The following is a 13,478-nucleotide window of genomic DNA, read 5'->3' as shown; positions in this document are numbered from 1 at the left end:
GGGTTTTTTTGTTCTTCTTTCTATAGTTCCTTTAGGTGTCAGGTTAGATTGTTTATTTGAGATTTTACTTGTTTCTTGAGTTAGGATTTTATTGCTATAAACTTCCCTCTTAGAACTGCTTTTGTTGCATTCCATAGGTTTTGGATAGTTGTGTTTTCATGGTCATTTTCCTCTAGGGTTTTTTTTAATTTCCTCTTTGATTTCTTCAGTTATCTTTCGGTTATTTAGTAACATATAGTTTAGCCTCCATGTGTTTGTGTTTTTTATTTTTTTCCCTGTAATTAATTTCTAACCCCATAGCACTGTGGTTTGAAAAGATGCTTGATATGATTTCAATTTTCTTAAATTACTGAGGCTTGATTTGTGACCCAAGATGTGATCTATCCTGGAGAATGTTCCAGGTGCACTTGAGAAGTAAGTGTAATGTGTTGTTTTTGGATGGAATGTCCTATAAATATCAATTAAATCTATCTGGTTTATTGTGTCATTTAAAGCTTGTGTTACCTTATTAATTTTCTGGCTGGATGATCTGCCCATTGGTATAAGTGATTTGTTAAAGTCCCCCACTATTATTGTGTTACTGTCTATTTCCTCTTTTATAGCTGTTAGCAGTTGCCTTTTGTATTGAGGTGCTCCTATGTTGGGTGCATGTATATTTATAATTGTTACATATTCTTCTTGTATTGATCCCTTGATCATTATGTAGTGTCCTTTTTTGTCTCTTGTAACATTCTTTATTTTAAAGTCTATTTTATCTGATATGAGTATTGCTACTCTGGCTTTCTTTTGATTTCTGTTTGCATGGAATATATTTTTCCATCCCCTCACTTTCAGTCTGTATGTTTCCCTAGGTCTGAAGTGGGTCTCTTGTAGACAGCATATATATGGGTCTTGTTTTTTATCCATTCAGCCAGTCTGTGTCTTTTGGTTGGAGCATTTAATCTATTCACATTTAAGGTAATTATTGATATGTATGTTACTATTACCATTTTCTTAATTGTTATGGGTTTGTTTTTGTAGGTCCTTTTCTTCCCTTGTGTTTCCCACTTAGAGAAGTTCCTTTAGCATTTGTTGTAGAGCTGGTTTGATGGTGCTGAATTCTCTTAGCTTTTGCTTGTCTGTAAAGCTTTTGATTTCTCCATCGAATCTGAATGAGATCCTTGCTGGGTAGAGTAATCTTGGTTGTAGTTTCTTCCCTTTCATCAGTTTAAATATATTGTGCCCCTCTCTTCTGGCTTGTAGCGTTTCTGCTGAGAAATCAGCTGTTAACCTTATGAGTGTTTCCTTGTATGTTATTTGTCATTTTTCCCTTGTTGCTTTTAATAATTTTTCTTTGTCTTTAATTTTTGTCAGTTTGATTACTATGTGTCTCAGCATGTTTCTTTTTGGGTTTTTCCTGCCTTGGACTCTCTGCATTTCCTGGACTTGCGTGGCTGTTTCCCCTCTCATGTTAGGGAAGTTTTTGTCTATAATCTCTTCAAATATTTTCTCAAGTCCTTTCTTTTCTCTTCTCCTTCTGGGACCCCTATAATGCAAATGTTGGTGCATTTAATGTTGTCCCAGAGGTCTCTTAGGCTGTCTTCATTTCTTTTCTTTCTTTTTTCTTTATTCTGTTCCACAGCAGTGAATTCTACCATTCTGTCTTCCAGATCACTTATCCGTTTTTCTGTCTCAGTTATTCTGTTACAGATTCCTTCTAGTGTACTTTTCATTTCAGTTATTGTATTGTTTTTCTCTGTTTGTTTCTTCTTTAATTCTTCTAGGTCTTTGTTAAACATTTATTGCATCTTCTCAATCTTTGCCTCCATTCTTTTTCTGAGGTCCTGGATCATATTCACTGTCATTATTCTGAATTCTTTTTCTGGATGGTTACCTCTCTCCACTTCATTTAGTTGTTTTTCTGGGGTTTTATCTTGTTCCTTCATCTGATACACAGTCCTCTTCCTTTTCATTTTGTCTATCTTTCTATGAATGTGGTTTTCGTTCCACAGGCTGCAGGATTGTAGTTCTTCTGCTTGTTGTCTGCCCTCTCTAAGCTAAACTGAACTTTAGCTGTAACATAATTATCCCATGAAAGACAAAGAAAAACTTAATACCTGAATGTAATAATGTGTTTAAAGAACAAGACATACCTAAGGATCTTTCTAATCTGTCCTTATGTCACCACTATCAGAGTAAAATTTAAAAGAACTAGTTATTTCTTACAGTGTAGTTCAAATTAGGTAATATAATTTGAAGCTTTGTACTTAAACCTTTTAATTTTATTTTTAATATCCAGTTCAGATATTAGCAAACCTCTTTGGCCCTGGAGTGAGGCTTAACAGTGTCTTCAGATATACAGGAATTATTTAAGTAGCACCAGAAGCCACTACATAGGCAAAAATTACTTCTGAAACCCTACCAGGAATACCTTTCCTTTGAATCATCCTTAAGAGTTAAAGCTATAAAAGAATGTCTTCTTTGCAATTCACAAACGTTATCTGGAAGGGAATTTGAGAGAAGACATGAGTCTGGCTCCTATTAGCCCCTAATATCAGTAATATCTTGGTATTGTTTTGAGGCAGATCGAGGTTTTGAAGGGCTTGAAATGTTGTACAATTATTGGACCTTCTTTAATATAAAGTATTAATATAAAAGTGGATTCTAAAGGGAATTTTTAGTTAGGTTAGGAAAAAAATAATCAAAACAAATTACTGGAGTTTGGAGATTTGGGTTCTTTTCTTCTGAGATGTCTTTAAACAATTTACTAGAATAATTATATAGAAATATTTTCTAAATTCAGCCTGACTTTCACTGCCTTTCTACAACATTGTACAGAACTCAACAACTGCCAGCACTCACAGTGCTCTATGCAAGTAAGGCATTAAGTTTAATAAGCTTAAGCTTAATAAGCATCATGATAAATCATGTATCATTAAATCATCAGGTTAACAGGCAGACAGGAACGAGAATACTACAGAATCAATGTTAAGAGTGGATGAGGAGATCAGAAGCTGACTTCAGGGACTGCTTCAGGTGGGCCGTCAAGGTAGCCACTGAACAGGATGCCTAGAAGTCCTTATATGGGGGCTTCCAAGTAAGAGAGCATTAAAGATAAAATCCTCATCATTGGATACACTCAGCCAGGCAACACTAGCAGGCCAAATGCTGTCATTCAGGAGATATACAGGAAAAAAATATTTTAAAAAAAGAAAGGAAGTTGGAAAATATATGGGTGGGCCAGAAGGATATAGGAAAAAAAGAAGTAGAAGAGAAAAACAATACTGAGAAAGAGATAGAAAAGTGCTTAAACATCTGTTTTGAGTAATACTGTAGTACTAACCACTCAATTCACTTGCTGTGTATCAGGAACTTGGTGCTCGGCAAACATTAGACTTGGAAGGAATCAAGGGAGTTAGCCTGACAGAGCAGGACATTACAGTAATGGTAGTTTTCTTCTATTTTCTCAGTTTTCAGATTAGAAAATGAGATACAGAGGTCACTGACCTGTCAGAGGTGCTGTTAGGCTAGTCATGAGCAGAGCCAGTGTCCACAAGCCCAATCTCTGATGAAAACATCAGTAATATTTTCTTTATGATTGCTTTGCAAAAAGCTAGGAAAAAAAAAAAACAAAGCAAAGATAATATTCTTGTCCTCAGTGAACTTAAACATTTTCCATCTAAAGTTGTCTACATTCTTTATTCCTTCAAGGACCATCTCAAATCAAAAATTAAAATAATAATAATAAATGAACATATAAGGGTTTTCTTTGCCAAAGGTAACCATTTCTCCCTTTGCATGCCCAGTGCATCTTGCCTTCATATCTTATGATATTTATTTCTTCCTCTGTCTGGGTTCCTTCCTCCTCTCTTGTCCTTGATCCCCCCCACGCACACCAAGGAATTACACATAGAGCTATACACATACACAGATCTCTACATGCACATATGCCCCTATACAGAAACATCCCCAAAAACACACACACAAGGTCCTCAGAGAAGCATCTGTGCTCAATCACAATTGTGTCCTGTGTGGTACTTTACACATAGGGATCTGCTAAAAATTAATTGCTCGGGGAAATTAGCTCCAGGGCTGCCTGAGGACACAAGCACTGGAATTCACCAGGCATCACTAGTGTATGATTTTTTTAAATTGAAGTATAGTTGATCTACAATGTTGTGCTAATTTCTGCCATACAGCAAAATGACTCAGTTATAGTGTATTGTTTTTTTGATAGGTGAAAGCCCTCTTCAATCTCATGGCTTTAACTGCCATCTGTGAGTGATGACATTAAGTATATATCACCTGTTCAGAACTCATCTCCAGCTTCATCCTCTCACTGCATTCTAAATATCTTATAGGTATCAAAGACAATACTCCCCAAATAGAAATAATCAAGTTTCCCACCATAGCTGCATGCTTTTCTTTCACTTACATCACCCCACCCCTCTCCCAAGCTGGAAATCTTACTACTGTTATTGATGAGACCCACAACCTTATCTCCAGTACCCCTATTATGTGCAAAGTTCAAGTCTTTCTTGTTTTTTCTCATTCTAATGCCTCTTCTCTTTTTTTGCTGTATAATTCAAGTCTAGGTTTTTATTATTTCTAACTTGCATTATTGAAATAACATAATTGATTTACTGGTCTCTGTTCCAATTCCAGTATATACATCTCAACAAAATGCCAGTCTCCTAATCAAAATTCCAAATGTTCCAAATTACTTACAGATTAAATTTTGAATGTCTTGCTCTGATAATCAAGGCCCTCTATTTTTTGGAGTCCATTTATATTTCCAAATTTGCCTAGTATGATTTCCCTTCACATACCAAGAAGCCAGAAAAACTAATATTCCTATTTCTGGTGGTTTCTTATCTCTTTGTCTTTGTTCCTGCAGTTCCGTTTACTTTCTCCTTTCTCTCATTTATACAGATTCTAACTATTCTTATAATTCCCTCAAATGCATATAATACTTTAGGGATACCTCATTCAGGACAGGGCATTCATCACTTCCTATATTACATTACAGTGATTTTGATATAAAGCTCTTCTCCCATCCTTGAGTATATGTTGTTTCTTTAAGAATACCCTTGTTGAGTGCTTGAGAGCACAGTCCATGGCTGATTTATCTTTGTAACTCCCACAATGCCTAGTAAAATGCATGCATATTATAGATATTCAATAAATATATGTTGACTTAACATATAAGCATTCATTTATCTGAAAATGACAAACTTCCAAGACCTTTACTTGTTTTAAAAAAAAATCAACACCATTATTTAGCATAGGATTTGTTCACAGTTATTTATTTCCTCTGAAATATAATCAGTAGCTAAACTACCAGTTTTGATTAGCACTTTCAATAATTATTATTTTAAATGGTATTGAATATACATGCAATCCAATCCTTAAGGGAAGATTAAGATTTCATCATAATGATTCAGTCTATGAGTTCTTCTTATTTCAGTACATCAAAAGTTTAGCAGTCTTCAAACAGATATGGACAACACAGTGCTTTCCAATGTAACATCTTCAGGACTGGAGAGAAATTGTGACATTCATTTTATGTTTAAAGATTATTCTTTATTTTCCAGGTGTGATGGGAGAATATGAGCCGAAAATTGAGGTCCATTTCCCTTTCACAGTTACAGCTGCTAAGGGAACAACTGTTAAGATGGAATGCTTTGCACTTGGCAAGTAAGTACACATCCTTCTATAATTAGACGCAATTATTTATTAAGACATGACATATCTTATTCTTAGATCACTTATTTTGCTAGGTTTTATTTTCCTTGAATGAAACCTTGAAGCTCCTTGGTGGTTATTCATTTTTTAAAAGAAGGGCAAATGGGAATTGATGAAGTAACCAATTATCATCTTTCTGGTTATATCTATGAACAATAATGTATATAGTTTTGCTATTTTAACATAAAGGAAAAGTCTTTAAATAAAAGAAGAGCTTTAGATCTCTTTGCTTACTTGTCTTAAAATTTCAGTATCATTCTTAGATATCCTTCAGCAATGATGAAATAAAAAGGGGATAAGGTGCTATCCCCTCCTTATGTAAAGGATATAGATTCTGATAAGATATAATAAGACAAGAGTATAAAAATCATAAATAGTTACACTGATGCAGCTGATTACTTCAGTCTCTCCTGAAACAATGATAACATGATAGCACCAGCTGTCAATATGTATAACATGCAATCATTCCCCAAATCAGAAAGATGATTTACATCACACGCTAATGCCTGCTATGATTAATGATTCTATTTCTGAGTTTTTAAATCTCACAATATATAATCACTTGTCAATGATGTTTACAGTATAAATATTAGGCACAGGAACAGGAGTTTGATTTTGATTATATTTGATTAGAGTATTATGATTTATTTTAAATAGAGTGTTGTAGTTTTGGGTTTTTTTAGGGTGATAAGACCTCAGAGTCTTTCTAGACTCTATAATTATAATTTGCATAAATTCATCTCTATCAGAGTTACTAATCATTCAACCTCAGTCGTGGTGAGCTAAATCCCACAGCATAACTATAAAGTACTTGGAGATAAAACATGCTCTATAAATGTGTTTGAAGTAGATGTAGTCTATGAGTGAGAAAAATGTGAGTAAATATTAAAAATTCAGCTAATAAGAGGAGGTTTAGGGCATGACAATAGTAAACACCATGTTTTCTAATATTAGGACTGATTGAAATAATATATGTGCAATTCTGTTTAAATCTGAGTAAGAGAAAGATCATAATAAACTAAAAACAAAATAAATTATTGTATGGTCTATTAAGTGTTGAATGGTGCTTCCCTGGTGGCTCAGTGGTTGAGAATCCACCTGCCGATGCAGGGGACGCGGGTTCGTGTCCCGGTCCGGGAGGATCCCACACGCCGCGGAGCGGCTGGGCCCGTGAGCCGTGGCCGCTGATCCTGCGCGTCCGGAGCCGGTGCTCCGCAACGGGAGAGGCCACAACAGTGAGAGGTCCGCATATCGCAAAAATAAATAAATAAATACATAAATAACTAAAAGTGTTTAATGGTCCAGCAAAAGATGCCTATAAGTAGAAACATATTTCAATAATTTAAAATTCATCCAGGAGTTATTTGGCAGATATCTGAGGAAGACTTCCAAACTCATATATGTTAGTTAAATGCACGAGATTAAATAATACCTTAAAAGTAATGTTTTTCACCATTTGCCCATGTTGTGGTACCAAGTATGCCTGAAAATGTCCCAAGTGAACTGATCAATTGTGAAAAATACAAAAATAATTATTTGGCTTGATGTCAAAGGTTTTAGTATATCCTACCATTAAATAATTCTTAAATGCAAGAATTTGCACTAAAGCTGCAAACAAAAGGAGGGCATACTGTAAAACAAATTAGAGAACTAGATTCATGGAGAAAAAGCAATATGGGAAATTTCCCCAGGCAGGCTTATTTAATAATTTTGATGTGTTTGCTTTTGGAAGTCTTGAAATATGCTTAGTAAATTGATCCTTAAAGTCCCTTTCGTTGTAGGTAGGATCCAACTGTCAAATTAAGTTATTTTAACACTTTATTTTCTTCAACTTCTCCACTCCTTCTTTGCTACTCCATCTCCCCTCATGAAAATAAATAAATAAATAGGAAGATGAACAAAACACACAGCTTGCCAAGAAGGTCTCTGCTGCCCATTTGATATTCTTTATGTGAAGTGTCACAATTGTGAAAAAAAAATCATGTTAAGAAGAGATTAATCTCTACCTAAAGACTGACTTACCACTTTGATGAAAGTAAGTAAGATCAAAGAAATAACATCTTTACATGTGCTCATTTCTTTACAGAACATTATCATGTGGAGTAGATCATCACTACATCCCAACATGATCACAGCAGTTTCAAATTAATACCTGAGCATCTGCTTCATTCCCACAGCTCACCTGAGCTGCTTCCCACTTTAACAAGTACATGGTTCTCTGGCAGACATTTGTCCAAAATCTTCAGTATCTGTCACTAGATATTGATCCACACCTTGCCACTCAAGCTGATTTGTCCCCTCAGTCTGTCCACATGGCATGGTTTAACCGAATGTTCCTCATAGAATATTATAACCAAATTCTGGCATACAGCACATCAAGCTCTTTTCTATTTTATGGGACTTGCACTTGCTATTTCCTCCATCAGGACCATCTTTCCTGTTCTTTCTATGCTGGCACCCACTTATTCTCTGGCCTCAACTTAAATATCACCCTCTTAAGAGTTCATCTGTAATACTTTGTTTAATTCACACCCATTACACTGTATCTCAATACTTGTATTTATTTCTTCATAACACTTAATACAGTTCTAAAGTATTTACATATGTGTTTCTCTACATAAAATTATATACATATATATTCACCGTATCAGTCAGGAATCCAGCTGGAAAGACTCTGATGGCTCAATAGAGTTTAGTAAAGGCATAAATTGAAATTCATATCCTGACTTTTTCCCCGTGCCTTCTGATCACCTCTGGTGACTCTCATGGCTAAAGGCAACCAGAAGCCAGCTTGCAAGCCCAGAGGATGCAGTTGGCAGTACAGAACAGCAGGCAGAGAGTCTGGGGGAAGAGGACGGTGACAGGCAAGGGAGGCAAACAGAATAACCAGCAAGTCACCATCATTAAGTGTTAAGCTCCATGAGGGCAGGAGTCATGACTGCATTCTTCACTTGTATGTTCCTAGTTCCTGCCACAGTGCCTGGCACAGAGCACTCAGGAAATATTTGTTGAAGGAATAAATGAACTCAGAGAATACAGTGTCTACTTAATCCAATCAACTCTTTATTAACAGATAATAAATAATAGCCTTTATTTTCACATGTTAAAATATACTTCCATTACTCACAAAATGTTTGTTTGTTGTTTTTACTCCTTTTGAAAAGTACATTTACCTCTATATATAATCTGTCCGTAAAGGCATTCAGTTCGTGTAACTTAGAGGATGTAAATTAATGCAGTCATAATTGCACAGATAATTTTAAAATATATGAATGGATATTTTTTCTGTATTCTTAAAGGAAAATAGCAGAAGGCAAGTGATTTTAGGTTATCAAATTTTACTAGGTCTTAATATCACACAAGTTCAGCAACCTGCCAAATTTGAAGTTAAATAAGAAGTCAACAGGAAAGTTGTAAGCTGAAAGCTTTCTTCTAAAGAAATCTCTCTAAATTAAATCTGAATTTAGAAAAAATCAAATGGTTTCTCTTTAAGCTACTGCAGCAGAATACAACAGGAATGTGCTGGGTACACCCTGAGAAATCTCTCTGGAAATAGAATTACACAACACTGAATACAGAAAGAATGCATAAAGTGACTGTCACATGCTATGTTTAGTATCGGTCAATTCTGCAAAGGTAGAGGGTTGGCCAAAAAATGCCTTTGGTTTTTAAGTAAAAATAAAAGACACATTTTTCATTTTTACCAAGAACTTTGTTGAACAAAATATTCACCCTTTTGTTCCACTACCTTCTGCCATTTTTCAGGCAATTTCATAATACAACCTTCCCAAAACTTTTTACCTTTTTGAGCAAAGAACTCTTCCAGGTGCCTTTTACAGTCTTCCAGGGAATTGAAATTTCCCTGGAAGAGAATTTTGTAAAGACCGAAATAAATGGAAATCCGAAGATGCAATGTCTGATGAATACAGTGAATGAATCAGAACTTCCTAGCCAAGCTGTAACAGTTTTTGCCTGGTGATCAAATAAACATGCAGTCTCGCGTTATCCTGATGGAAGATTATGGGTTTTCTGTTGACTAATTCCGCACACTTTTCATCAAGGGCTGCTTTCAATTGGTCTAATTGGGAGCAGTACTTGTTGGAATTAAACTAACCATTTGGTTTTCCAGACGGAGCTCATGACAGAGGACTTCCTTCCAATTCCACCATATACACATCACCTTCTTTGGATGAAGACCAGCTTTTGGTGTGGTTGGTGGTGGTGCATTTCACTTGCACCACGATCTCTTCCATTCTGCATTATTGTACAGTATCCACTTTTCATCGCCCGTCACAATTTGTTTTAAAAACGGAGCGTTTTCATTACATTTAAATAGAAAACCGCATGTGGAAATACCGTCAAGAAAGTTTTTTTTGCTTGACTTATGTGGAACACAAGCATCAAAGCAATTAAAGTAACCAGGCTGGTGCAAATGATTTACAGTGTTTGATTGGTATAATGTTGATTGTTCTCAATTAATGTCTCGATTTGATCACTATCAACTTCAACTTGTCTACCCGACCGTGGAACATCCTCCAGCGAGAAATCTCCAGCACAAAACTTTACAAACCACTTTTGACACGTTCAATCAGTCACAGCACCTTCTTCATATACTGCACAATTTTTTTTTCACATTTCAGTTGCGTTTTTACCTTTCTTGAAATAATGAAGCATAATATGCCTAAAATGTTGTTTTTTCCTTCGATCTTCGATATTAAAATGGCTACACAAAAATTCACCAATTTTGATATATATATATTTTTTAACGCATGCTGATATAACAGCTGTCAATACAATCTAACGAAATTGTTTCAAATGAAGTTAAAGACAACTAAGTGCTACTAGTGCCATCTTACAGAAAAAACTGAATGAACTCTTTGGCCAACCCAGTGTAATTTCCCCGGAGAAATGGAAAATGCTTAATGAGGATCCATCAGGAAACAAAGGTGTGTAAAGGCTTGGGAAATACAGCAAAGTGTAAAAAAGGGGAGGTGGATTAATTACTTTGGAAGAAAAGGCAGTTTTAGACATATAAAATGTTATTATCAAGAGATCACCCACAAGCTGTTCTCCAGTTTCAGCAAAGTGGGAAGAGGGTGAAATTCCAACATTATGGGATTAAACTAATGGAATTAGATTGGGTATAATGTAGAAGTTCTCGAAAAAAGTTGTTAGGGGGAAAATAGGTTATCCGCAGAGGTAGTAGAAGCTTTTCTCCCCACACTGCTGTAATAATATAGTAAGATCCATTTGTCTTCTAATAATTTAGATGTAATGTTTTCTGAAAGGAGAGAAATGGTCTGGGTCAGGTTGGAAATGAACATTTTAAACATTCTCTTTTGCTGACCACTCATCCACCCACTGGGGCTGAATATTAAGAGTAGAAGGCTAGAGTCAGGCAGACTTAATTAGCTGCCTTTTTGCAACTACATTATTACAGCAACGTTTTAAAGTGGTTGGTGGTATGTGCAGGAAATAGAAAGGAAGAGTGTGGCCTTTTTTTACTCAGCATTCAGCTCAGTGACTTTAGTTTGGGAAGAAAGGGTGTCTGATATTTCCTAGGTTGGCTTTTAAACACGGCACACAAAATTCTTGAAAGGAAATGAGAGGTAAGAGGTCAAAGGACAATGCAAGTAAAGAATCTCTTAGGACCCTAATAAATATTTCATTTCAGTGGTTGTCTCTGAATGTGGTATGCCTAGAGATTATCATACTAAGTGAAGTAAGTCAGACAGAGAAAGACAAATACCCTATGATATCAGTTACATGTGGAATCTAAAAAAGTGATACAAATGAACTTATTTACAAAACAGAAACAGACCCACAGATTTAGAAAATAAACTTATAGTTACTAAAGTGGAAAGTTGGGGGGAGGGATAAATTAGGAGTTTGGGATTAACATATATACACTACTATAAATAAAATAGATAATCAACAAGGACCTACTGTATAGTGCAGGAAACTCTACTCACTATTCTGTAATAACCTATATGGGAAAAGAATCTGATAAAGAATAGATATATGTATATGTATAACTGAATAACTTTGCTGTACGCCCAAAACTAACACAACAATGAAAATCAACTAGACTCCAATATAAAATAAAACATTTTTTAAAAAAGAAATGCAGTAAAAAAGAAAAACCAGAAAGTTGGTGATATTTTCAACTGGTGGTACTCGGTGTTTAAGAATAGTCTATAGAAGTTGTTAGCAAGGTCACACAGAGCAAAACAAGAACTTTAAAATATGGAGAGTTAGTAAGTGCAAGAAGTAGCTACCATCTCTTAGGCAGAGGGGAAAAAAGGGAAGAGTTGGAATCATTAAAACTTAGAAGTTTGGAGGCACTCCTCTGGGACTCAGACCTCTGAGGAGTGAGTGCCAGCCAGCTGGCTGGTGCTGTTTTCCGAGGTGGTGGTGTGATGCAGCTCAAACTACAAGTGTTGGAAAAAACTCAAATTGGTTCCTTTGCTGCTTTGGAAAGAATGCCCCGCTGAGATGCCATTCACAGGAATCTCAAGCAGACAGTGAGGAACAAGGAGTATGTCCCTTCTCCCTCTTCTCTCCTTGCAGCCTCTCTCCAGTGCCCCCCTCTGGGTAGTGCAGAAATGTGGTTTCCAGAATCCTAGCCCTTGTATCACAAAGTAGAGTAAGAGTGAAGCTGAGAGATGGTAATTTAATAACAAGCACAAGTTCCACTTTACATTTGCAAACTCATCTTTTAATCAACCACGGACACCCCTTCCTGTATCTTATGCCCACATGCTTTCCTGCATTTTATGCTCACATGCTTTCCTGCCTATGTAGTCCTGCAACTCGGATACTTCAGTCTAAAATACCCTGCCCTCACAATCCTTGTTCAGTCTTCAGGGTTTAGGTTTAGGTCAAATGCCACTTCTCTATTAATTCCCACCTGTTTTACTCGAGATTCAGTATCTTTTCTTTAGAACCATATGAGCACCCATATTTCACTATTTAGCCTGCTCCATTGGGCCATCTGTGTGTATCTGTCTACTATGCTAAATTTTTGGATCCCTAGAGTATTCTTATATGCAGCAGGTGTTGAATATGTTTACTGAATTGAATTCAGATATGAGAAATATGGTCAATTATTTGTAACAGGCTGTATATTATTGCCTTGGTTTGGTTAGACAGAAGTCTCCAGATGCTTTTCACGTGTCTTGGCCCTGAAAATTCAGACCACTTTATATTAGCTACAGTTTTCTGGCAGGTTTCATTTCACCATATGACCTTTTGCAGACCCCAGAAAGATCACTAGATATGTCACACGGCCACCAACAACAAAGAAGTAAAATTTGGTCACTGATGCTTAAATGACCCCTTACACAAGGGCAAACTTGGGGTTGTTCTGTAATAAAAAAAGCCATATGCTATAAAACAACATCAGTTTATCTACTATGACAATCTTACAGGCAGATTTTTTTTCCTTTACTTTACCTGTTCCTTATCTTGTTTTTGCAGCCATTAACACACAATCAGATCAGCTGTGCTCAAAAGGCCTTGAACCAGTTACTGTAATAATTATGTGAATGACCTTTCCAGGCTCATCTGAAACCTGGTGGTGAGGTGGGAGGGAAGAACACATTCAATTTCCTGCCCTTTTTAGTTCCTGTGTATCTCTCTTTCAGATAACATTTACAAATCATCTTTTGTTACACTCCATCAAACGCCTATTAGGGAACCAGGACATCAAGTAATTTTTTCTCTTTTTATATGTTTATTGCAAATAACAAAGC

General features: G+C 35.9%; 1 protein-coding gene across 5 annotated transcripts in view; it reads left to right on the top strand.

Moving 5' to 3' along the window:
• The window catches only part of CNTN5 (contactin 5), a 1,356,013-nt gene that overhangs the window by 1,004,707 nt on the left and 337,828 nt on the right, over positions 1 to 13,478 (top strand). For all 5 annotated transcript variants that reach the window (XM_067038233.1, XM_067038231.1, XM_067038232.1 and 2 more), the window contains one exon: positions 5,574 to 5,676. In XM_067038233.1, coding sequence (XP_066894334.1) covers positions 5,574 to 5,676 — 103 coding nt within the window. The remainder of the gene's footprint in view (positions 1 to 5,573; positions 5,677 to 13,478) is intronic.

The sequence above is a fragment of the Kogia breviceps genome, chromosome 7, assembly GCF_026419965.1.
Source record: "Kogia breviceps isolate mKogBre1 chromosome 7, mKogBre1 haplotype 1, whole genome shotgun sequence".
In the NCBI taxonomy this organism is placed as follows: Eukaryota; Metazoa; Chordata; class Mammalia; order Artiodactyla; family Physeteridae; genus Kogia; species Kogia breviceps.
This window is presented reverse-complemented; position numbering and strand designations above follow the sequence as displayed.